This window comes from Agelaius phoeniceus, chromosome Z (assembly GCF_051311805.1).
Source record: "Agelaius phoeniceus isolate bAgePho1 chromosome Z, bAgePho1.hap1, whole genome shotgun sequence".
Lineage (NCBI taxonomy): Eukaryota > Metazoa > Chordata > Aves > Passeriformes > Icteridae > Agelaius > Agelaius phoeniceus.
Window position 1 is genome coordinate 15,453,277 of NC_135303.1, and position 27,608 is coordinate 15,480,884.

A 27,608-nucleotide genomic window follows, 5' to 3' on the forward strand; every position below is an offset into this window, starting at 1 on the left:
CCAGAATGATATTTTTAAGTAAAATATAAGGGCTGGGAAAAAACCCACAAAACTTTAATAGTGAAAAATGCTTCATGAATTATGACTCAAGTTGGAAGTAACAGGCAGGTCTGTCCAACAGTAAATTTTCAATAGCATAGACAGAAAATGATGCTTTAATTTAGTTTCATTTTGCTGGTATTTACTTACCATGAGACCTCAACATGCAGAATTAATCACTAATTGCTACTTTTGCAAGACTGTATGCACCATTTTCCCAAAGCAAGAGGTGTCCTTATGCATGGCAGAGTTTCAACCCAGAACTGGATGATTTCTAAGGTCCCTTTCCTACTCAAGCCATTCTGTGATTCTGTGATTTTAAATCCATAGACTGCCTTTCAGTTTTAATGATCCAGAATCCTGTCTGCTATATAAGTGTTATCAGACGATAGAGGCACTACCTCATGCCCATACAGAGAACACCAACACCAAACATTCTTTATGAATCAGCAGAAGCACCAGTTCTGTTCATCTCAGTGGCAGAGGACTATAAATGTCAACAGCTTGTTTAAGGAGTGTTGGATGTTCTAAAGCCACTTGAGGCTTAAATGTTTCAATCTGTGAAAGAGCTGCACCACCAAGAGCAGCTGAAAAGTGGCCTTTAAACAACCAGCCTTACTTGTATGGTGTTTGGACCTAAAAGTCTTTTGGATTATGTCACCTAGACCCAAAATTGACTTGCATGAATTAATGTACAGCAAACAGTATATACAGTGTTTCACTGAGATCCTGAGGGTAATGCTGGGCACCACAATGCCAAAATTCTACCCAAATCCCTATTAACTGGCCACAATGGAACTGGCAAAGTGGAAAAACATGGATTTCTACCAATCTCTCATTCCTTCTGATTGCAAAGACTGTATTTCTTAAGTATGGAGCTCAGTTTTACACCCATTCTTTATCTTTCTGTTTTAGCTTTGTAAAGCAGCTGACTGCTGTGTAAATTCACAGCTGTGTACAGCCAGCTTCCAAGATCAAAAGAAACCATCAGTCATCTGTGTGTGATACAGTAATGTAGGATTTGCTCTGAATTCCTAGCTTTCACTTCAGCTAGATTTTCACTTCTAACAAGTCCAAATGATTTATGTTCTGGTTTTGGCTGGGATGGTTAATTTTCTTTCTAGTAAGTAGAATAGTACTGTGTTTTGAATTTAGTATGAGAATGTTGAAAATGCACTGATGTTTTTGTTGCTAGAGTAAGTTTCTCATGCCTTGCCAGGAAGAGAGCTGAGTGGCACAAGAATTTGAGGGAGTCACATAAACCAGCAAAAATGATAGTTCCAGACCTTATGGCATCATGCTGAGGATATACCTGTGGAGAAAGTGGGCTGGAGGCCATGCTCAGGGATTGCCTAGAAATCAGTCAGCAAGTGGTAAGCAACTGTACTGTGACTCACTTGTTTTGTAGATTATTATTATTATTATTATTATCATCATCATCATCATCGTAATTTTATTCCTTTTCTGTTTATTCAACTGTCCTTATCTGCATCTACAGTTTTCTAATTTTTACTCTTCTGATTGTCTCCCCCATCCCACAGGAGGGGAGTGATTGGCTGGGTAGTGTTTGATTGCCAACTGTGGTTAAACAATGTCACATAAAACACTTAAAAGTGTCAAATACTCCATCACAGCTGTTCAGCTGCTCAGTGTAGTTGGAAAAAAAGGATGCCAATTCCTTTTCATCATCCAATGGAATAACAAAATTCTACTACAAAAATAATAAAAATTGGGAGTTTTTTTTATAACTCATTTTTATGGCTTAACTTTTACATCTATTTGTGTGTTCTTCCACAGTTACTTCCAGTGTGAATGTGTGCCATCCCAGACCTTAGCAATAGTCAGGTAAGATGCACAAGTCCTTCCCTGCTACCAGTGTGCTTTTTGCATAGAGGACTGTTAGAGAAAAAAGGGCAGAATTAGGCTTAGCCTATCTTCATTTGTATTTAATATAATCATCACTCAAAGTCTCCTTGTTTTCGTGATCCCTACTGATTTTAAATTGCAGGTGATAATTATAATGCTTTTAAAAATCTTATTTTTAATAAAACATTTAAATTTCTGGCAAAGCAATTTTCTGCATATAAACAAAGATTTAAGTGCTTTTTTTTTTTTCCTAGAACAACTTGAAAATCAGTCCTGAAATTAATATATGTGTGTTGGGAATTAATCAACTTAGGTCCTTTAATAGTTAATCAGGGACTAAAGAATTCATTCTTTACAGGAAAAAAAGACTTTTGTCTTTTTTATTTTTAAATTAGTCTCTGCTATGCTTATAAGTCATAATGAAATAAGCCATGTGAAACTTTGGTAAGTAATAGAGGGATTATGGAATTATATTGTGTCAGAACTAGATTTTGTTTTGTGCAGTTCCTTCTAAGGTGAAACATGGAAGAGAACAAAGAACTCTACAGGTGAACCAGGTTTTCAAGGTTCTTTTTTCCACTTATTTATCTGAAATGCAGGTATCTCTAAAATGAAAATGCATGGGGGTTTTTTAGAGCATTTGTTCTGATACACTGAATTACTGAAGTATCTTAAACAACAAATTCCTTTTTAAATGAAATCATATTTCTAACACAGTGGACAGACACCTAACTTTCAGTAGTACCCAAGAAAACAATTCCACTCTGACAAGGTGCAATCAGGAGGAAATTTTATGTAACACTGCAAGTAATAAATAAATTATGCATAGCAAGACTAAATTCAGAATAAGTATACTGTGAAACAAAATACATTAGAATAATTGAAGAAAGAATTAATTACAGAGTTAGGATATAAACAGTAATGCATCTCAGGCAGAAGCAAACAACAAAATTGAAGGAAAGATAATTGTGGGCCAAGTTTGTTCAAGAGAAACAACACTTACAGGTGGGCAAATTCATCTGATCTGAAAGGATGACAGTTTACTTGCAGAGAACCAGCACAAGCTTTATTCATGTTAGATCCTACCAGAAAGGATGGCATTGGATATACTGTGTTTGTACGTATGGCTTGAGCTCTGGACAGAAGTGCATTTTACTGAGGGAATTAGCTCCCTCTACACCTTCCTGATATTCTAATTGCAATTCTACAGCCACTTAAGCAGAGGATGTTTTCACAAAACAGCAAAATTTGAATAATTTCTTTAAATCTTGAAGTGGCAGAAATTCACTAATACATAAGCCTGTAACTGTGGGAAAATTTCTTAAGAAAGGTAATTTGCAAAACTACTAGGGAGGTGTTCCCCAATCTTAGAGTACGTAAACAGCATATCTGGTAAACTGAAACTTCACAGCAGAAAATTCATCTTGGCATCACAAGTTAATTGACACCTGCATTAATTATGTTGTGAACTCTTAAAGCACCACACCACATTCCCTTGCACTTCCAATATGTAACCAAACACAACACACGTAAGCAGTTAACTTACCATTCTGACTAAAAACTCAACCTTAGCTACGTAACATTCTCTATAAACACATTTACAGATACAAACTGTTATTCTGCATATAGGAAACTATGATGCAGGAATCTTATTTCTACATGTGATCTGAAATGAAATTAAAAACGAGCATCTCTTCTGGTTAAATGTCAAAGTGCAAAGGAGATGGCTGTGGAACCAGAGAGCGAATACACTTGGGTAATTTGGTATCGAAAAGTTCCTCAGAGTTTTAAACATGTGGAGAAAGTCATGCTTTACATTAACTGACACTTCACTTCTGATTCACAGCTTCATCCAAATCACACATCTCATCAAGAACAAAGCTGTCGCACAGGTGGATCTAACTTTGCAAGGCATTACAGTAGATGTAGGAAGTTATATTTAGGTGGAAGTTTATACGTGATTTTTAGTGATGCTCCTATGGCTGTTTGTACTATTTCATGAAAGTTAGATGGGAAGGACATTTGGGAGGCATCTAGTAAATAGTAACTACAACTTCCTTGTATGAAGAGTCCACCTAAACATTCCAGATCATCCCTACAATACTGACCTCATTAAGAAAGGGAGATGTTATCTCCCTCTTCAAGCCTCTTCTGGGAAAGAAATAGTTGCAATAAATCTTTTCACTGGAAGGATTTACTGATTTACTGCATTGAATTTAATATTGCAAATCTAAAACAAGTCTCCCAGAAGTTTACAAGTGGTAGACTTTTTTTTTGAAGGGGGGGGCAGATTTTTGATGAAGAAATGTATTTTTTCCACATCCATATACTGATGTAATACTTCTGAAGTTAAGTTGTCAGAATTTCAGGATTGAGGATTTACCCGAATATAAGGTACTTAAATGCAAAGCACTAGAGGTCATTAGGCAAAAACTCAGTAAAAAAAACCCCAAAAAACCCAAACCAAAAAAAAAAAAAAAAACCAAAAAACCCAACTTCAATTTGCTTTTGCTGCGTCAAAATGGGTGAAGGTCTGAAACTTGGCACATAGGCTTAAAATTGCCTGTAATGGCTCAATCCAATGATCTCCTATAAAGTAAACTATCCCAACCTCTTTCAACCAGCCCTAGCTGTTTTGTTTAATTTTTTGCTGGCTTGGGTGGCACTTGTCCAACTATGCACTGAGCAATTTCAGCATTTCCAAGCAGCACTAATCCTACTAACCCCATCAGGGTAGAAAGTAAGAGGTGAGCAAGTGAATGGTCATGTAAGAGCCAGGATTCATAGCCAGAAGCATGGAATGCAGAAGAAAACCTCTTTGAACAGCACATGCCATTTCTTCAGTTCTAGAAATAGTATGGATTATTATCCTTAAGAAGAAAGAGGAAGCTAACACAGTTATCTTTGTTGGTAATATCAACTTCTGTTAAGGGGATCAAGGGGATGGACAGCTATGAAGTACTCCAAAGTAGACATCAAATAATTCAGTTTTCAGATTATCAGGCAAGGGTTATATGCAGTTTTGTGGTCTACTGGTATACTTCAAAATAATGCCTCATTAATTTCTGCATAAGCTGTTCTCTCTCTGGTATAGCTTATGTAATTTACTGAGGAAAAAAGTAAAGTACATCCCTAGGACAATATGACTCACTGAAACTGTCCTTTTTATCTCCCTCCTCCTTTACCAAAGACAGTGCAGCTAACCTCCCAAAGCCATCAAAGGTATTTGTCTATGTTGAAGAATACTGCAGCTTACTGACATTTATAGCATAAACTATGCTTGTATTCTGCAGCCAAAGCCTACTTGAAATAATACTCCAGTCTCATCCAGAAACCATGGCAAGGCTTTCAATTTTTAAGCTGTCGTATCTGACAGAGCTGTATTATCTTTAATCTTTCAGGAGAAAATACTCTCAATAGAGAACTGCACATGAAAAATAGAAATAGATTAATTCCCCTTTAAAGACTGCAATATTTAGTCAGAAGAGCTTACACAGAAATTGAGCAGTAACCTTAACTGTGGCACACAGCAAGAAACTAAAATGGAAGTACATTTTAAAAAGTGAACTAATTACAAATTGTGGGGAGGTCAGATCTCTGCTTTTCACACCAAGAGGACAAAGCTAGAAGACAGTCTGAAATGAGCTTTATGGTTATTTTTCAGTATAAACTGATTTTGAAGTGTAAGTTTGGTATGCACTAGATACAATAAGCTAATTCAAGGACAAATAAAGGTCTGAGTATAAGTCACAAAAAATTCTACCAAAATTGGTAGAAAGAAAGGCAGTGCATCCCAGAACGGTAAATTGAGTCTTGGTTTCCTTAACTCCTTGCTATTCTTTGTTTTGCCTTGACATAAATAATGTCCTCTTACCTGCTGTGGCAACTTCATACAAATAAAACCAAGGAACGAGAGGTTATCTTTAGCAGCATAAATCAAATCTGACTATTGTGACTCTGACATCATTAACAAAATCCAAGACCAAATATACTTATTGCAACCATTTTTTGTATCTTTGATTTTATATTTCTTGGATCTGTTTTTTAGTTAAGCTTAAAGAATATAACTTTATATCCCCATCATAAATCAAACATCATGGATGTCTTTAAATATTCTGAAAGGCTCTTAGTGGATACTAAGTATTTTAGATAAAGAATCAGAGAAATGTAGATCTGGAAGAGATTTGAAAAGATCACCCATCTCTGCACACAGGCAATATGAAATATACTACAGTCCATCCCTATGAGATGTTTCATAAACCTCTTCTTAAAACTTCTATAATGGAAATTTAACAACTCCCATGGGAAGCATATTTTAGTGTATCACTACCCTTATAGTTGGAAAGTTTCTCTAGCTTGTCTTTGCTACAAATATAGGTTTACTTAAGTGGATACTAAGAGAAACTTCCAATTATAATGATCATGAAGTATCCCCAAGTCTATATCAAGAAGCCACTATAATTTTCAAAGACATTCTGGTGTTTGATACGCATACAGTTATTTATAGTTTCACGTTCTTCTGATTAAAAAACCGATTTCAGTAGTTTTTCAGTAACAGAACTGAAACCAGAATTTCTTTTCTGAGACTGAGTTCACCTTTAATTCTTTAATTGACAGGACAAATATGTAATGCCGGTGTTAAACAACTATTCTGGATTATGTAGTATATTTTTGTATTAGTTGTTAAAAGCCCAGCACAAAATAATGATAAAAAAGAAAAAAAATCAAAACATGTAGAACAAAAGTGGTCTTTCATTTAAAACTCAAGGATGGAGCTCCATATTCTACTCCAGCAGGAAGTCCTGACTTTAAACACATGCCATAATCTGTTTCTATCTCATCTTTAAAAGGACACTAAATATTCATTTATATTAAAAGTTTAATGAAGATGCTTGTATGCAAAATATTTCAAATGCTAACACGAGGAGTGCTGCTTCTTAACAGGTTCATAAGATGATACAGGAACATGGCATGTCTCTAAGAAAATCTGACAGGAAGCAAAGAACAAAAGAGCAAGTAAGATACCACTTCTCCCAGATAGGTATTTTGGTACTGGCTTCTATATAAATTGACTTCTGTCTGCTCATAATGTCTTGATTGTGTTCCTAAATCAGTGCACGATTTATAATGAATTCAATTGATTCATTTCAGTATCAGAAGTACAAAAGCCACAGAAGTGATACACTCTGCAACTGTGTTAAAGCTACCATAAAGGTAAATTGCTCTATTTCAGGCTTCCTGAAATCAGGGCATTCTGACATATCAGTTATTTAGAAAGCTACCTTTAGACAATCCAGTCGAGATACAACGAAACTGATATACCATTTCATTTCATGGTTTGTTTAAACATGCACAGAATGGTTAATGTTCTGTTCTCTCATGTTACTACTTTGAAGTAATCCTCATCTAAATTCAGACTATATTTATATTTTTAAAGCACAAATCTGGTTTATTTTCAGCATTGTTCTAGCACAGTCTATATTTGCATCAAAAAGGCTTGAGGCAGCAAATGTCATGTTTTGCATAAAATTATTTTTCTACTATGGTAACAAATTTCTTGCTGCCATGGGATTCTTGTGATATTTTTCCCTTCATAATTTTTTAAAAAATAAATAAATTAAAAAAAAAAACATAGAGAGCGCAAAGAGAAGCAAAATTTCATCTTATAGTCACTATTTCACATTCTACATTATATCCCCAATCAAAAAATGTTTTGTTTTACAAATATTATTTGTATAGATACAATATTGTTTCAGGCTTTCAGTCGTGAGAACAATTATACTGCGTGGCTACTGGAAATACCCTGCCTTTAGCCTTGTTATGCACCTGAGATGTGTGAAACTGTTTCAATTACAAATATATTACAGAAGACCTAGGGCCTGATCTTGCAAATGTTAAAAGCATCCTACAACAGCCATTTGCCAGTGATAAGGAAGAACAGATATTGGAGGTGCAGGATTATCCCAAATCAGGCCTTAAGTGTTAAGTGCATACAACCACATTATATGGTGACATCTCAAAGTAAAATCCTGTATTTTTATGTAATGCAGAAGTAACACACACAACTTACATATAGTAATAATTTATTCTGAAATGTTCATTTTAGTCTCTGTTGAGACATCACCCACGTCTCATTAATAAAAGAGCAGCCATCTCACCTCAAATACCAGAATATACAACAAGTTACAGCATAGCAAAAAAATTCTACCTACTTTAAGATAAAATCTAATTCAGGTAAAATAATTTTGTTCAAGGTTTTACAGTTACACAGTTGTTTTTTTGTTGTTTTTTTTTTCTTTTTCAGAGCACAAAGAAAGTGTAAATTGTTACACCATAACTATCTATGCACATTATGTGACCACAGAAATGTTAATCATTACTTCATAAAATGAACCATCAGCTCCATTCATGCAGAAAAGCAGGCTAGGAAAGCTTGTTCAGCGGAAACCATATTACTGTGAATTTCACAGCCACATGATTAATTATTGGGTTAGATGAACTCACAAATACTAAACATGAATATATTTTTTTTTTGCATAAATAATACCAATTCTTCCCTGATGTAGTTTAGTTGGTCTGTAATCTAGAAATTATTGGTAAAGCAATATGACTGCATCATTTCTATTGTGCTATTCTATTTCAATGATAAGCAATATTCAAAGGATAATGGGATGAGATGCATGTTAAACATGGGAATACATGTTAAACATACTGTACAAATACACTTGCTTTAGCAATTTTATTCCAAACTGTCAATCAGGTATTCCTGCAAAATATCACCAGTGGAGACAAAGTATACTATCAAATATGGCTTCCAGAACAAGGACCATCTAACAGGAATCAAAGCTATTTACAACAAAGAAAAACAAAACAAAACAAACAAACAAACAAACAAAAAAATCAATCCCCATTTTTTTTGTTTCATTTGAAACAAAGTTTCTAAGTAGCTGCTGTATATAATACATCAGTTTTGCTTTTTGTTGCACTTAAACAGAAGTTACCAGGTAAGAGCCAGAGTGACGTTTAGGGCTTTGTGTTCCACTGGAGTCAGTGTTTTCAGACTTGGTGTCACGTTTCTTGGTGCTGTTATTCACCGGGGTTGGTATCTGTGAGGGCCGAGCAGAGCTATTGTCCACGCTGCTCTTCCTGCGGCTCGGGTTGTAGTTGAAAGGAGTCACCCTTGCTGCCACAGCACCGATGGGGGAGCTGTGCTTGCTTGAGCTACTGGAACTGAATGGAGTACGCTCACTAACAGTACTTTCATTAATTTCTGGTGCAGGAACGGGATTATTCTGCAGAGGCTTTGTTTCAGTGCCTTTCTTGTCTGGACTGTCTATCTGAAAGAAAGAGTTCAGACGGTTTTCTAAGCCAACGGTACGAACAGGACCACCTCCATTCCCTGGGGTTTGCTTTTCTTGAATCTCTTTAGGATCTTTACCATTCATACCCCCTTTCTCTGAAATACTGTCAATGACAGGGGGAGTATTTCCAGTTGGGGACCTTCCAGATCGAGGGTTGTTAATTGGGCAGTCCTCTATCCTCACCCACACATCCTCTGTCTTAGAGACAGCTGGAGCCATCTGATAGATGAGCGTTTTGGAATCAGAGCCATTTGCAGCACCTGAAGAAGAATGCTGAGGATCATTCATTATCTGAGGAATTTCATTTTCTTTTATTTTTCTCCAAGTACCTTTTGCTGGTGCTTGGCTTTCTTTACTTTGCTTGTTGTGTCCAGGGAGAGAACCTCCATGCTGCTTTTCATCTTCACTTTTTGCCTTTTCACTGGATTCTGAAGAAGCTGACAGAATTGAGGAGGAACTTCCAGTTCTCCGCCAAGTGCTTACACGAGGAAGTGATGAGGAATGCTTACTGTGCTCACGCTTCCACGTTCCTGATCTGTTGATCAGCAGCCTAGATGGACTCTCAGAATGGGAACGAGCTATGTCATGACGCTTTGCTGGTCTCCCATCATATTCTATGGTAGGGCTCTGATTAGGGGCTAATTTTCGCCAACCACTACTCTGGGCAGGTGAATGAGTGGATAAAGACATATCAGGAAGAGAAGGACTTAAAACTGGGGTCTGTAGTTGGGACCTTGTGGGAGAATCTGGCCTGGAAGGTGACAGAGATTCAAATGAAGCTGACTCTTCTAATTTCCGTCTCAGAGTAGGGCTCGGAGCCTCTTTAATGAAAGTTGACTGACGAACGAGAACAGGTCTCTCAGATCTGTCAGATTCACTTCCACTAGACTTTGTGGATGGCATTCTGGATAGGTCAGTCTTTTTGTTTGATCCACCAGCACTGAGAGTTTGGTTTAACCCCTTTGAAGCAGATTCACTTCGTGGAATGCTACTGGTACTCTTAGGTAAGGCAGTTTGCTTTGTAAGGTTTTGCTGGCTCATCTGCCTGCCTGGTGGTGTGTATGACATTCTACCTGAACTTGAGGATTTAGTTGAAGCCGTGCTAGGAGATGATGTTCTTGGCAACTGTGATAGTTTGTTGGGAGGACTAATACCATTTCTTCCTGGGGAAATGGAGCTTCGTCCAGGAGATTGCAGAGGCCTACTTAATGGCTGCTGTTGAGGTCTAGAAGGAGTGGAGTCTCTAGATCCTGATCTAGAAGGTCCTTTACTTGATCCACTCTGGTTCAACCCTGATGGCTGCCTAGTCACAGGAGCTGGCTCAGGTTTCACTGATGATTTGGCTCCTCTTGGAGAACTAGTCAAACTCTGGCCTTCACTGGGACTCTTGGAATTCATGTTTTTGAGTGGGGGTCCTTTTTTGGAAACAGGACTAGTACTTGAAGAACTATTTCGAACCCCTGGAATATGGATCATTGTTCTGCCACGTGAAATTGAAGGCACACTTGTCTGTTGTGGTTGCTTCAAACTTGAAACTTCTGAATTAGAGCGTGCTTTTCCTGTGATCATACTTTTATACACTTTCTTCCCTCCTTTGATTCCCCTACTTTCTGATTCTACTTTTTTAGACTCCAGTGTACTCTTCTCTCCTGGCTTAATAATTCTTGGACCTTTATTACTAGTGAAAGGTTTTTCTTCTTGGTCTGGGGTAAGATGAAATGGTGACCCTAGAGAAATACCAGATTTTAATGAAAGGATAGAGTCAGAGTCTGATGAAGCTTGTCTAGACAGTGATGCAGCAGCTGCAGCTTGATGCAAGCTACTAACTATAGAATTTGCACCTTCTTGTATAGCTTTCCAGTCAAAGTTTTCTGAATCAGGTGAAAAACCATGTTCTGAATCTGGCCTCTGTATCTCTCTTAAATCCAGTGTTAAATCTTCTGCTAGTATACCACCTGTGTTTCTGGAATTATTTTTATCACTATCACTCTTCATTCTTGAGGGCTTTTTCTTTTTAGGCATAGCAGAACTAATGCATTCCTGCAGAAGATCATCTTCTGAGTCAATGCTAAGAGAACTCAGAGAGCTGTTTCTAGAGAAGCACACAGGAGTATCTTCAACATGAAATGATTTAGGTGCATAACCAGAAGTCTGTGGTCTGTTGGATTCCACCTGTGGCTCAGGAGCCTCAGGACGTTTTGGAGGTTCCCCTTCTTTGTTGTTATTGTTTTCTTGATCAATATCACTGAGGGAGCTAAGAGATGAATTGCGAGAAAAACAAACAGGTGTGTTTTCAATAGCAAAATTCTGCATTTTTTCATCTGTAGCTGCTCCTCTGTCTGGAATATCTTTAGTTGACTGAGAGAAAGTCTTTGTCTGGCTTCTGCCCGTTGGGTGTTTTTGACAAACTTGTGTCCTATTACTTGGCTGCTGATTTGAAGACTGTTCTGTATTAGAGCACTCTTTACTTTCAATTTCCTTTCCTTCTTTTCCTTTTCTTAATTCTGCCTTCTCCCTTGAAAGGTCAACATCATCATCATCAAAATCTAATGAACTCAGGGAATCATTCCGTGAAAAACAGTAAGGAGTTCCCTCAATAGGTGTATAATGATGAGGGGAATCAAATGCAAAGCTTCCTCTTGCACGCTCTTCATTATTTGGCAATTTGTCATGAATCTCTCTTGAATTATTTTTAAGGTTCTGTTTCTTTGCATCTCTGTTCTCTAGATAGCCTCTTTCATTACTAGCATTGCTTTTGGGTTCTATGCTTTTTCGCACACGTGCTCTGTATTCATTGTTTTGGGAAACAGGCTTTACTGGTGATGTTGGCTTCTTTTTCTCACCTTCTGGTTGGTTTTTATTACTTGGAGATGAAGATGCTTGTTGAATTTGATCCATTATCTTCTTCACTCTGAAAGGTTTGTGACTTTTTCCTTTTGGCATAGCTGAGTTAATGCACTCAGCTAGAATATCACCCTCTTCTGTTTTGTCATCATCCAGGCTAAGGGGAGTCACAACTGAGCTTTTTGCTCTCTGAGAATCATCAGTACTTCTGCCTTCTGTAGGAATGGTGTCCCGCTTTTCAAACTCCCCTGACTCTGCTCCCACACCCACATTGTCTACATTGGCCAGCTCACTTGGGGGGGATTCTATTGTCAGGTCACTCAGAGATGTAGCTGTTGAAAAATTTATTGGTGTACCCTCAACACAATATACCCGTGGCATATCATCTCCTGGTGTAAAAGTCACGTGCTTTTGTGATTGCAGTCTGCTTTGTGAAGGCAAAAGTTTGTAAACTGGCAACTGGCTGGGCTTTCTGGCTACAGGAGGAGGTATTTTTGGAGCAGACGCTTGAGAAGGCTTTTTGGCTTTGCGTGAAGACTTCGTTGGCATTGCAGAAATAATACACGCTTCCAGGATTTCAATATCATCATCAGAATCATCCAGAATGTCTTTTTCTGCTTCAGCTGGCTTCTCTGGTTTCTTCTCCTGGTTATCCTTAGTATCATCTGACTCTTCAGGTTCTGCTTCATTTCCATGCTCATTTTCATGAACTGGAGGCATAATTCTTAACTCTGCATCCTTCTGTATAAATGGCTCATCAAGGCTCAGAGCACTCAGGCTAGAAGAGCAAGAAAACCCATCCGGTGTGCTTTCTGTGGCAAAATGTAATAGTGTATCAGCATCTGGCAGTACCTGAACTCTTTGAACAGCTGCATTTACAGCTGCCTGTCTAGGACCAGGCTCTCTTTTCTCTGTAGTAGATGCTTTTCCTTTAGGTACCTCTCTTTTAACTTGACCTCCTTGAGCAGGCGGTGGTGTTTTACTTCTGCTTGGAGGCATTGTTTGTCCAGGGCTGTCTGGAAGGTCACTGGGACTTATAATACCACTTACTATTCCACTGCAAGGCTCACTTTGAACTGAACTAGCAATTGAACGGCTTTCAAAACTATCCAGGGAACTTACAGAAGTACATCTGCTGAACATGAGTGGTGTTTCCTGTACATAGTGTTCTGGTGGGCTTTTAGGAGTTTGGGCACCACTCTTTGAGGGAGATTTGGCACCTGAAGAAAATTCAACAGCTTTATGTCTAGAGGAATCAGAAGGAGACAAGCTAGAAGTCTGAAGTCTAGTGGATTTTGTTCTGATGTGTTGTGCTGTTGATGTGATTTCACTTGCTGCACCTTCTGTAGGTAGAGCACCACTGTTCTCCTTCAGTTCTGCAATCTGCAGTGTGTTATTGGCATCTGTGCCACGTGCAGATTGATCACGTCCTATTTCATCTTCAGCTGATGACAAGGATGACAAAGAGCTACACCTTGAAAAACATATTGGTGTATCTTCCACGCAGTAAGTTTGTATAGTTTCCTGATTAATAGAGGGAGTCTTACACGAGGCGTTCTTCTGTGCATGACCACTTCTGCTCTGTGCAGAGCTTGGGTGAAGCTGGTTCTGCCTCTTTGAACCAGCTGAGGGGGCTGATGTGCTCCCACTGCTTGGGGCAATATGGTCAGTTTTATTGAGTTGCACTGAAGAAGTCTTTGGAATAGTAAAAGATGGCTTCTGAGAAGGTGCTGGAACTTCTGTTGAATATTTTAAACTATAATCAATAGGCTGATCAACATGCTGTTCCTCTTCATTGTACTTTATGCTGTAATTAGTTGGTCTGTCTTCCTCTTCATGTTGTTCCTCCTCAGAATAACGTTCACTATAGTTGGTTGGCTTATCATCATCGTAATCATCAACCTGGCACAAAGACTGGTTTACTTTCTGATTCATTCCAAGAGTTGGGCCTACTCTGTTCTGATCTGAGCCACTGGATCCTCTTGATCTAAAGGAAGAAACACACTCTTGCTGTCCAAAAGGTGTCTGATATTTCATGTGCTTATCCTCTCCACTTTCAGTATACACAGGGTAGGCTGCATTTTGGTTCCTTGACTGTCTTTGCTCATTTTGTTTTATTTCATCATCTATTATATGCTTAGGCCTTGCCCATCTTTCATTCTGGGAGGGACTTTGCCTTCCAGAATTTAACTGCTCATCTGAATATTTAAGACTATAATTAATAGGAGTGTCTAGTTCTCCATCATTGTCATCCATGTGATTTGCACTATGAATCTTGTGTGCCAAGTCAGCTGGATATTGGCCATAACTACAGAATTTGCTTTCATCATCTTCAGAGTAAGACTCAATGGAAGGTTTCATTTGGCCTCTTTTACCATAGCCATCGCTGCTGCTGACACTATTTAAACTATCATTTGAAGCTCTTTTGTATTCCATTTTTGTATAAGGCACAGGACATGTCCTGTTTGAGTTCTCAGATTTTGGAAAGTATGTATTTGAGTGAGTATGGGCAGAGGCTGATCTCCTCTGGGCATTTCTGTCTTCTGTCAAACAGTGTATTTCAGAAGTGGAACCAGAACTTCTGTCTTCCTGTGGAATGTGCATGCTTGTTACTTCTTCCATAACTTTGGCAATCTGAGCTGCAGCAGTAGAAATCTGCATTCCTATTCTCTTAGAGGAACTCCCAGTACTCTCTGCAGCTTGATGATAGGTATTTAAACCTACTGTTCGATCCCTTTCAACACTCCTGTCTTTCTCAGACCGAGAATTTTCTGTGTTTCCTCTATTGGAAGAGGAGGAGGAGGCAGGCAATACCGTAGTATTTACGGTATATTGGGAGAGCACAGTCATATTGCCAGCATTAAAGCTCTCTGACCTGCACACCCCATCGTCGTGGCGGCTGGCATCCAGCACATACTCACTGTATATATTTTGCTTATGTCTCTGCTTATTGCGGTGAGATGCTTTCGGGCTTAAGTTATCAATGTTGTCAAAAGTCTCTGATAAATGCTGAGCATCTAATTCTGCTTCTAGTGCCTTTTGCTTTCTGACATGGAGGGATGGAAGGCTTGATCCTGGAGACATGATGTTAGCATCTTTGTACTTTGCTGGCCTGTTTGCCATGAGGTTCCGTAGAGCTGCAGCACTACCCATGGCTATCATTTTGTGTTTAGAGTGAATCAGGTTTTTCAGCATGCTCACGGCTCCCATGTCCCACAGTGCCTCCTGATCCTTTGCATTTCGAGCAGAGAGATTCCACAGGGTCCCACATGCGTTACTAACTATTGTTAAACTGTGTGACTTCAAGTGTTGTAACAAGGTTTGTAAGCAGCTGTTCTCTCGCAAGATTTGCCTGGGGTTGAGTAATTGAAAACAAACATCTGTAAGTGGCATTTCAAAAGGATAAGAGACAAAGCAAAACAGAAACCTATTCTTCTAGAAATTAGTTTTGCCATTACAAAGGATAATTAGGAATTCTCCTGTGCAAATAACTTGTATTTCCACTAGCTTTTATCTGAATGCTAACAAAATCCTATTACAAATATGAATAGTTAGCTTTTAGTACAGTTCATCATTAGCAAGCAGCAGCTCTTAATCTGTTTGCACATTCCTGTTATGTAAGTGAAATACCCACTTCATCAAATGTACTACAAATTAACTGCTTTTAATTACTATACTTAATACATGTATTCATATTAAGGCTTGGTCATAGAAACTATCTAATAAATATACATGTGGAACGATTAAAATTGTCAGAAGTGTACCCACCTATGGTCCTCATTAGTAGCAATTAGGCTAGAAACATTTCTTAGTATTCCTCCTCCACTTTCTATGATGGCTAAAGTGTTTGTTTGGCTCCGGTATGTCAGTGTGCCAACCAGAAATGCAAGAGCACCATCAACAGCACATATGTCAGCTTTATTCCCAGTGCAGTGAGCTGACAAATTCCATAAGGCACTCAGAACGCTTTTCAGGGTGGATTCCTAGGAAAACAGCAACATGACAGGAGAAGTTTTGAGCTATTGACCTTAAGCTCTCAGAAACTTCATTAAGTTAGCTTCAAGGAGCTGTGTACACTCCAATTCTGTTTTCTGGGGTGGTAAGGTGCAGGCAGCAGTGCACATGTATTTTGTTTACTTTGCTCCTTCCTTCAGCCATGGATTTGGTACTGCCTGCCTCAGAGGTATCAGAAATATGTGCCTCAATACTTGTTTGCTGCCACAATGATAGAAGGGCTTGAAGAACAGTTGGCAGCAGTCTCTGAGATGGAAGATACTCTTATCTACATACCAAAAAAGTTGTAGATGCCTACTAACTAACTGAAAAGAGCTTTTATTAAATGACAAAATTATAAAAAAGACTATTTTAACAGCACAGCTCATGAAACTGAAAAGCAAAAGCAGTCAACCCTCATAAATAAAATCAGATCAATACTAGTTTTGAGGTGACATTGCTCCATTGTGGTCTGCTGCTATGTTAAATCAAACTGTTCTTCCAGAAAAATTACCTGAGCCACATCAACTGTTTCAGCAACTGCTGTTATTAAAAATGGTCAATGGTCATATTAGCGTTTTGTGTAAAATAAATGCAATCTCTCAAAAATTCAATTTAATAACTTATAGAAGATACCTTTTTAACTTCTAAAGCACATTCCATCAGTGCTTTCACACTTCCAACTTCTCTTAGAGTCTTTTTACTGTTTACATCTGCTCGCCAGGACAAGTTCCTCAATACACTTGCAATGACCTGCAAAATGAGAAAGAAAAGTAACATATTTCAAGATAGGTATGTTTTTAGTTGGTTATCAGACTTTCCTCCTGGACTTATCAAAATGCTATGTTAATTAACAGTGGTCATGTTCAGTTACTGAACTAAAATTTGCTAACATCTGCTTTTTGTTGTATTGTCTGCTAGACTGTCTAACGTTTCAGCATCAAGTTTGATCAAAGGTATTGGCTTTTGTGTGTTGGTACTTAAAATAGAGATTGGAAGTCAGGTTTCCTGCTTCTCTATTCTTATGTCTGTTTTAGACTTATATTATCTCAAAGGAGAGATTTATATAATATTTTTTTCACTTTTTTTACTTAGAACAATACCACTTGCCTGTCTCTCATATGGTATGATTATTTTGATGTTTATAAAGCTCTTTAAAGTATTTTTAAAATACACTCTGACTTTTACAAGCAGAATAGCTATGTCCAGAAGATGTCCTGGTACTTGGCAGCAGTTAGATTGAGATAGGTTGTCACTGTAGTGGGCAGTCATTACACATTAAACTCCATCCATTCATGAGCAGCTGTAAGCATGCATATCCCTCATGAAATTAATTTGATAGAAAACTTTTGCTTATGGGTGTTCTCATTGTCACAGAAGTGCATAAACTTTTCAGGTTACGTGGTGAATGCTCCCTTGCTCACCCGCCCAGTGGAGCACAGGGAGCCAGTGGCACATGGAAGAACCCGGGAACACCCAGCCCTGGCTGCTCCCAAGGAGCCACCAGCCCTTCAGAGCCCACCTCAACACAGCCAGAGCAACACAGGAGCCCAAAGCCAGGTGGGAACTGTGTCCTGCCCAGGCTCTTCCCATGACTCTCCCAGGGAACCCACCACCCCGTGGCACAGCTGTGACACTCAAGGGAGTCAAAGGGAGCAGCTCTCTGCCCATTTTGGACAGAGGGGATGTGGGACACTGTGGGATCCAGGGGAAGAGCACTCTAGAACTGTAGAACTTATTGTGGGATGGCAGGACCCAAAGGTTTCAAATGCAGGAAAACAGATGGATTGAGGTGATCTTTCAGCAGAGGAAAGCACAGGGAACAGAAAGGCACAGTGACATCTGAACAGCTGATTGGCTGATACAGTTGTGTGGACATGCCTTTTGAGTACACTGATCCCATATTCTTACTAAATCCCATTTATAACTTGTCCTGAGTGGAGGATTTCCTGCTCTGTGTGTGTGTGTGTGTGTGTGGTGTCTAAGTGTCAGTGGCTGGAGACATCCCAGAGTTCAGAGGGCCCATGGGGCTGTGACTCTCCTTTCATGAATACTCAATACCTGTCCTAATACCACATCACAGAGTTTATCCAAGAATCTCTGTTGTAATTCTAGTATTTTCCTCAATTGTAACTAGTGAGCTCCTCCTGTTAAGGAGAGAATATTTTGTTAACAGCATTTTAAGAGGTAAGGTCAATTTTATTTAAAATTGCTCTTATGTCAGATGATTCAGTCAGACTGCAAGGAAAAAGGTGGTTTTATTTTAAAGAAGTGTTCCACTTTGTATGCAATAAACATTAGTTAAAGTTGACTATAATTTAATATTTAGTAATTTTACACAAGTTCCAACAGTTCTGCTCTCTCAGCTCTGAGGATTATCCTAAGCACTTCCTAAAGGCTTTATTTCAGGCTGTTTTCCTTACACAGAAGGACACATTAGAAGAGACAGTAACAGATCAGAGTCATAAAAAAAAATTTGCAGCCCATGCATTATGATTTACAAAAAACCAAACCACAAAAAAACCCAGAACGTGATCCCACAGATAAGAATATTTTACAAGAAGAATGTACTTCCAAATTAATGAAGTATGAGAAAAATTTTACATCAAAGTTAAGGCAGATAAGACAACAAAAAAAGTATTTTATCTCAAAAGAGCATTACCTGCTGTAAGTCTTCGCTTTCAGATTTCAGCTGGGCTACAAGAGCTCTCATGCAGCCCTTCATGGAACATAATGTAGCCTGTTAGGAATCAGGAGAAAAAAGAAAGTGAGTAGTACTAAATAGCAGGTTAGATGGCTGCTTCTGCACAATGTTTTGATATTTTAAGCAAATCATATCTATGTTCAATAAAAACTTAGTAAATATGTTGTCAACAATAAATACTTGGTTTATAACTACTAAAAAATTTCAGCACAGCTATCAGTGTAAATACATAAGTGGCAAAATTGTGCTAAAATTTTGTATTTATTTTTTACAGCACTTCAAGGACGTGATCTTGATCTTTACTGCCTTAGAAGCCTTCTTTCCTTTGCACCACATAAAAACCCCTGTGAGCCAGCGATGTGCTGTTACCTACTGCCTAGTGAGAGAACAAATCCCGAGTTCTCTGAAGTCTGTTATTTCCATTTACTGCTGAAATCTCTTCCCTCTAGAGCAGAAGGTAGGTCTTCAGTATTAAGTTATTTTACGATACACAGACTAGCAAATCTAATGGAAGTTTCTAGAGTTTAAAGAAATGTCTTTGTCAGAAATTAGGGGAACCAATTCTCTTTTATAATGATTGAAGTGGTGCCCAGTTTGATCCAGATACACTCCACATATTTAAAAGCAAGCTCTACCCTGAATTGAGGTTGGAAAAATTTCATTAGACAGTAATAGTATTGTTAAATAACTGAAAACTTCAGAAAACGACCCAATTACATATTTTAATTCAACATTCTCAGAAAGAATCAGTTACTATAAAATCACTGTGTGCTGTACTAACCTAGTTCTCATTAAAAAAGCAGGTCAATAGATAAAATCCTTGCTTTCAGTGACAAAAGTGATTTGAGAGCCAATACCATAGATGTATGATGGAACATTCTGTTTGTGCTGCTCTCTGTCAGCAACAGGATGGAATAGAGAGAGTATATGAACTCAACTGCCTTGAGTTTAAACTCAATATCCTATCCTGGAGATTTTAATCACCTGTGTTGAGAGCTGTAATTCAAACAGCTATGAACTGAAATTACTGCAAGTTTACAGTTCTGTTCTCACCTTGTTTGCCACATCTCCAAAAGTCAGGTTTGTCAGAGCCATGCCAGCATACCTCCTTAGGGTAACACTATAGTGATCATTTGTGAGTCCATACATTTCACAATCCACTTGCAGCAGTTCAGCAATGGCCTGCAAACCTCCTTTAAAAAGATTCAGGTAAGAAAAACAGTCATACCTGTACTCTAATGTTGTACATACAGGACATATGAAGCAAGGAACAAATTGCATTTTTATGTACAGAAGAAACCTCAAATGTCTGAAAACCACAATGCTCAGAAAGAAATACGAATTGCTAAAATTACATGCATGGAATTTATTGAGCATGGACTAAAAAAAATTCAGGCTGTCAAATAAGAACATATGCAGGATAAAAAAGCCCCACTAAAACACCAATCAAAAAACCACCCATCCTGGAAAGTAGTCTCAATTTTAAGTCCAATACTTGTAAAATTGCAAATATTTCCACAATAATATTACTCTTCAGAAATTCACAATTCATGCCAGAAAAAACAGTAACTGACATAATAATTTATCCACTGGGAAATGGTATAGTTAATTTCAACTGCTTTCAGCACTTAGGGGGCAACAACTGACACAAATGAATTGCTGTTAATAGCTTAAATTGTTAGTAAAAAAAAGCCATATATGCAGTGACATGCACAAAGTTTCTAGCAATGGTTTCTAGCAAGCTTCACAAGTCCGATCTTACCAAGCTCATTCATTGCATGTCTGTGTTCTTCATCAAATGAAAGTTTCATCAAAACACACACTGCAGGACAAATCTGATGATCCACTGGAGCAGGCACTGATCCAGAAACAGGTAACAATTAGTACCTTCCAGGTGATTTTGTCTAGATCATAAGTTCTCCAGAGCAAATCTAATCTTAAAAATAAACCAGCTGCAGTTTTGGTCAGGTCTGTATCTTCCCAGTAATCCATGAACACACAATTAGTTAAACCATTACTAAAGAAAGTGTGTACTGTAAATATATTTCATGCTTGAAAACAAATTGGGAGAATTCTGAATGTATGTGCTGAGCTAGAAACACAACTTGCAGTGCAAAAAATATTACCTTATTACTCTTAGAAATTAACAATATTTGTGAAACAAATCAATATGGTCAAATATTCTGGTGGCAATAAATAATATTCTGTTTCTTTGGGTGCTATATCCTTACGAATGGTTAATTAAACCTTCTTCTTCATAGCCTATAAGTTTTTTAAGTTCATACTTTTGTGAGCTAGGTTCTGAATAATGCAGAAATGGTACTGATACAGCTTGTGCACTTGTACACTTCTGCTGAATTGCATCAGGCAAAAGGCAGCCCTGATTTCAGTCACACACCTGCCATGGACACCTACAGGCTACACTCACGGGATGCCCTCAATTCAGAGGAGCAATGAAGGTAACTCTAAGCTTAAATCTATTTTTCTAACTGTTCCCTGAGAAAAATCCTATTAATTTACATTTCTCAATTTACATTTACATATAACTTTATAAACAGCAGTTTATTTTGATAGATAGAGATTATTTAATTTGTTCTCTCTGCCCCTCTCCCAAATGGAAAGTGGTATCTCCTAAACATCTGCATGAAGAGCAATTTGGGACTGTTTATCGAGAAAAATGTAAATCAGAATGAGTATATATTCAATATTATTTTATAAATTACAAATATAAACCACTAGAACTACTATCTGTAAAGTACACCAAAGTCCAAGATTTAAATTTAAAAAGCTTCTAAATAGGGTATTGTATCTGTGACACATACTATTTCCCAACTGTAGCTGAACTTAAATAAAGGAGAAACCACGCACACACACATATATATAGATAAGAAAACTTGCATACATTCAACAAGAAGTTAGATTAAAGCTGTACTTTCTGTAAATTCACTCTTTTCAATATATCTTTGAAATGCTTTTATATGGCTTGCAGAACCTACTTGGGTTTTTGTCTTGGTCCATGCCTTGTTCATGTGCCTCCTGCCATTCCCAACACGTTTCACAGTAAGAACGGATCTGCTCCAAGAGATGGAGCACACGGATTTCCCGTCTGCCTCGCTTATCATCGGGCTGGGAGTGAATGATGTTGTGCAGCGCTGCGCTGGCTCTGGCACGGGCCTCTTTACTACCACGGGAGTTTCCTAACAACACAGAGTCCTTATCGTTGCCATGTAAAAGCTGGATGAGGAGAGGAAGACATCCAGACTGACGCATGGCTATGCAGCTGTCCTGGGAGCTAGACATTGCTAGCAATGTTCTTGACATGTCATCTTTATCATGAGTACCAAGCATTGATAACAATGAATACACCATTTCCACCTGCAGGTCAAATGATTTTAAAAATACAGTTACGTTTTAAAAACACACATAAAATTGAAACGAAACTTGAATGGTACATATGAGCAAAAAAGCCCCTTATTTAATGGTGAAAAAAATTGTACTACTTCAGCATTCATAATCTTAATAAATTCCACTTAGTGGTTAAATGGCTGGAAGTGGGGCGTAGCTGTGTGTAACTGTATTAATCTAGAAAACCAATAGCAAAGACTTCCAGATTTCCATCATACAAAAAGATTAAACAATTGTATAATTAAAGTGTTTCATTTTGGGAAACCAAAATACTTTCAAAATTAAATCTTTAAAAAGGTATCCTGTGTGTGAATCCATTATACTTTATTTATAGTCTACATCATGCTGAAAAAACATCCATGTATTTTAAAGTTTTCCTTTAAAATACCTCAAATTAACTGATAATTTTTTGTTATAATCACTGACTTTTATATGAACCAGATTATTTTGAGCAAATGCAAAACTAAGGAGTTAAATTAATACTTTTTCAAGTTTACAGGGATAAAAACAGTAAAGCAAACAAATGCTTATTTAGTATGTATAAAATATTGAGCATTTGTCAAGTTAACTCATGCCATGAAAACCCAGAATTACCCATTTAACTTGGAGTAACCCACTTCTTAAAATTAAAAATAGTGATTTTTTTTAGTGATTCCCTTGGCTTTTGTGTAATATTGTGGTCAAGGCACTATTTGTACTCCCACTCTTCAGTAACATCTTTCAATCAAGAAATACATTTGATTCTTCTAGTCAACTTTTAGCAGAATAACAGGATGTAGAGGATGATCTTAGATACTATCTAAAAACTCCAAACTTGTAAAGCCAAGATAAACAGGAACACTGAAAATCAAAGCACAACATAAAGAAACTATCAAAGGGAATTATAAAGTAGCAGCATGTATGTTTCTCTAGAATATAGTAAATAAGGAAGAAATGAGACTTAGAACCATTAGACAAATTTTCCTACTAACAATTAGATATTTGCACTGGTTGCCCTGTCAATGAATAATTTTATTTGGTGTCTTCAGTGACAATTCCAATGTGCCTGAAGATTAATACACATACCAAGTTTCAAAAAAAAAAAAAAAAAAGAACATCAGCAGGCAGACTAAATAGTGAGTCTGGTAACATGGACTTCTCTAAACACTTACAGGGTTGCTGAGGCAATACAAATCTTAAGAGCTTGTTAAAATGTATGGTCACATGGCAAAACCCATTGAAATAGACTTCTGTGACAGTCTAGCATCCCAGTTTGGAGATCCTGTCTTCCTGGTCTGGGAAACCCCAAATGTAGCATTTAAACAAAGCCTTTGATTCTTAAAGGATAATTAATTTAATTTGCTTTATGTGTATCTCTTTGCAAATGTTTCAACTGGCAGCTATAATACAGTGTTACTTGGATTTGGAAGGTTAAGTTTTTGGCAGAGAATAAAGCTGAAGATGCCACCAAATCAGGCCTCCAAGTTGCAGCTCATGTATTATAGGAAAAACAAACAAATCTATTTGTTTCTCTTGTTTAGACTGACTGCCCACAGACTCATCTCTTTTTGCATCTGTAAATGTACTCCTCCATTTAGAATCTCTACCATTTTCCCTTTTAAGGCATTAATATTAATAATTTCCTACCCCAGAGTACACTCAGTTAAATCTGTGTCTTTGCCTGTATCCTTCCACACTCACTTCTCTTCTGCATTCAGGGCTTTCCCACTGCTTGTAACTTTGTGGAGTTCTACAGTTTGCAGTGAAAACTGGCAGACAGACAGCTGTTATCAACTCCATTTAGGATGTGCATACAGCATGGGACTGAAATTACAACACTGTGATACTGTTTTAAGGCCCAAAATCATTAACACTATGCAAAATTAATAGGTCCACCTTCCCAGAGAACTGTTCTCAGCACACCACCCACAATATCCATACTGCTACTGATTCCAGAGGCAGTATGAGATCCAGTGGCTCATGAATTTGCCCTTTTCTTCCCCTCTCTTTTCATGCTGTGTATGTACTTTTTAGTGCAGTCTTCTATCGGCAGATGCTGTGAAGGGCTTAAATAAATTTTTTTGGTCTGTTTAATTTCTTGGCAACTGTGTCTGTTTTGTGGATTTGGACTCTGCAAAAGTATTCGAAGAAACGCTCTTAAAAAAGGTTAATTTTCATCATGGATTATAAAGAAACATCACAAGGTTTTTTGATATCCCAGTAGCTTCTAGGAATTGCTTGTTCCTTACAGTAACAACTCTTAACTCATCATCAACAAGTCAAAAAAAAGATTTCTGTGCACATATTTTCAAAGCTGAAAAATATACTAAAATTTTAACTTAATAAAAATTACTATGTATGGACAAGACTCTTCAGATAATATTAGTACTACTGGCAGAAACAATGAGGTTATTGTATTAGTAAAAATGTAGCATTAGCGACCTGTGGTTTGTAATCTTCGGTTACCTTGGTACCCAGATGACTTGTCAGTCTGCGAGGAACAGAATAGTTACTACTAGAGCTCATAACACTGGCTGTCTCATGGTCCACTCGAGCAGCAGAACCCTACAGATTTAAACAACAACTCATATAAAACAAAGTCTGAGGGACAGAACAACACTGAGTTTCAGCACTGGATGATGCAGTTGTGCCGACAGCAATGAACTACCAACCTGCTTCTCCTTAGGTCCTCTCTGCCCTGACACAACAGAGAGGTCACTATTAAACTTGGTTCTATTAACCTTTTTTCCTGAGATTCAGTCTCAATAGAACTGTAATTTCAACTGAATGGATTTAATTACTATTTTCACCAAGAAGAAGTAGATTTTGGAACAAACTGAATAATAATTTTGACAGTGAAAAAAGCAGACTCCATTTTTATGTCAGATTTTGTAGCGCACTGGAGTAGTATCTGAGAACCCACCAGTAAGAAGAGACTGATCTGGGCAATGAATAACTCCACCTGAATTTGTTTATTTCAAAAGCAAAGCATAAGTGGTGTAGTGAAAACTATAGAATAATGCTGACAACACTTGATGTAATTTTCCTAGAATCTAGGTATGCTCCTACCCATATTAGCAAGACTCAATTATTAGCATCTTTGTCTTATTTTAATTATTTCATGTATTTACATTTTTCCTTTTTCTGCCATTTTTTATCCACTCATATTCTTACGTTTTATTTGCTGTTGTTTTCTATCTGTGATGTTTCCCTTACTATATCACTCCCTTCCCTTCTGCTCTGGGAAATTAAAAATATATTTGTTTAGAGAACACTTCTAGTATCAATAACTATATTCCTGAGGTAGTCACCAGTTTTAATTTGATCCTCTAAAAAAGCTAAAATCAGTTAATGGAATTATTAGCCTAATTTGAAAAACATTTTCGAACTATGAGGATCAATGGATATAATTTTTTTTCCCAGTAAAAATAGGTAACACTGAAGAAAATTACATGGAAAAGACTTTGAAATAATGTCTGTTTCTTCTATGTGCTCCATAAAGAAAGAGGAATTTTGCAGTTCATACAGTCCAACATCTTAAACATGAAATTGAAAGAGACTTGTAAGTACAAGGTAGGAGTAACTTAATGAAGTGTTTGTATAGACAGAAAAGAATCTAGTTATATTGGAATATTTAAACACATTAACATTATTATACTCATTTCACTTCCATGTGAAATGTGTATAGAAAATGTGATACATGTTCCAGAAGTATTTTATGCTACAAGAGTATAACTGGAATTATTTATATTAACTCCATTTATTCCATTCTATATTTCCTATGTAAACAAACCCTTATTTTCTCTGTTGACTACAGGGAAAAAATCAGAATCTAAAAGCCTAGGAAGAAAATCAGACTACATTTTCTCCATAATTCAGTTAAATAATGTTCAGTGCTATAGTGAAGTATATGGGAAATATTCCCATATATTTACATATATATTATTTATACTTCACTATAGAATATGTGACATATATGGGGATGAATTCCTGGAATTTTACACCCTGCAATCCCTTCATATTTCCTCAAACTACATTCAGAGGATTACAGGTTCAACATAGTGTTCGTACCAAAATTATCCATTATTAAGCTCAGTGTGATTGTTTCATGCAAAAAGGTAAAAAAGGACACAAGTCTGGGGCACTATCTATTAAAATTCACCATGGTGTAGATGGAAAAGCAACCTCAGTTCAGGTAACGAATTCCCTCAGGGCCATCACATGGCTGGGCCACCTGCTCAGCTGAAGTGTAACTACATTTCTCACTGGCTTGTAAAGACTAATGCCAAGGAACTAATGTCAGGTGAGCAGTCATTTATCCAAGAAAATGGGAAATGACAAGGAAATGTTAGGTGGACCCTTCCTGTATAGGACCTCCTCCTTCAAAATCTTTTCCTGTCTACATCATCTTGTTTCTGGCTTTTATACTTCACTATCTTTCACTCACTCTTTTACCTTGCTATTTACCATGCCAGCTGAGTAATTTTCTCTGTTTTGTGATGTATTTTCTTAACAACATGGTCAATCTCAACAAATTCCTTTATAGAACTTCCAAAATGAAGCTATAAACAAAATTTTAGTCCAGCAGGAAAGTAGTGAGTGCAATGGAAAAGACAGCTGAAAGATGGTCCTGAAAAGGACACACTTGAAAAGTGAAAAATCCTGGATTCAATTAACACTGACTACAAAATCAATTAGAACAAAATAAATTGGTGAAAACTTTTTTTTTCACTCCACTGAATGATGATTGCTCTAAGTATACTGAGCTGGTTTATCAGAAATAAATGTTATGTCCAATCCATTAAACCTTCTCAGTCTGGACTTGCACTGAAAGTAAATAATCCCCAGATGGCTGTTTTAAAACAGATAGAGTGCCCCGGCTCTATCCCCCACCAGGAGGAAGGAATAGCCATGTTTTATATATTTTTACAAGGCAAAGGTCAAAATTGCACAAATCCTCAACATTAAGGCCTCAACTGAATTATGAACGGATCTTCCATTTGCATAAGTCTGCCAAGACATGTCAATCCCTTTTTCCTTCCATCTCTGTAAAATACATTGCCCAGAAAAAACTCCTAATTCATTCTCTGAAGATGGATGATAGAGCAACAATGCATCAATTATTTAAATACATTATGCTTTCAGCCCAAAAGCAGCAGTGAACTATTTTCTTCTCAAACAATAAAGCTGTCATAAGAATTAAGAGTCAGAACCACAATAAGATATGGATGATAGAATTTAATTCCAAATGGTGATCAAATGTATTTCAAAAGCAAAATTATGGGCTGTGCTTAATGTTTAGTCAAGAGAAATATTCCAGCCAAACCACAATTCTTTCTGATAAATCTTCTACAAGACACTTTCGGAAATATTTAAATAATTTTACTTCCCTGGAGTAACAAAAACATCCTGTATAT

General features: G+C 37.4%; 1 protein-coding gene across 4 annotated transcripts in view; it reads right to left on the bottom strand.

The window, feature by feature from the left end:
- Positions 1–2,678: 2,678 nt before the first annotated feature.
- The window catches only part of APC (APC regulator of Wnt signaling pathway), a 93,915-nt gene continuing 68,985 nt past the window's right edge, over positions 2,679–27,608 (bottom strand). For 3 of the 4 annotated variants that reach the window (XM_077171492.1, XM_077171491.1, XM_077171490.1), the window contains 8 exons: positions 24,634–24,756; positions 21,804–22,182; positions 20,570–20,665; positions 19,861–20,000; positions 18,766–18,843; positions 16,740–16,856; positions 15,879–16,093; positions 2,679–15,462 (listed from right to left, as the gene is read on the bottom strand). In XM_077171492.1, the coding sequence (XP_077027607.1) occupies positions 8,892–15,462; positions 15,879–16,093; positions 16,740–16,856; positions 18,766–18,843; positions 19,861–20,000; positions 20,570–20,665; positions 21,804–22,182; positions 24,634–24,756 (7,719 nt within the window). In that variant the 3' untranslated portion in view covers positions 2,679–8,891. The remainder of the gene's footprint in view (positions 15,463–15,878; positions 16,094–16,739; positions 16,857–18,765; positions 18,844–19,860; positions 20,001–20,569; positions 20,666–21,803; positions 22,183–24,633; positions 24,757–27,608) is intronic. The other variant, XM_077171493.1, reaches the window with a different exon arrangement.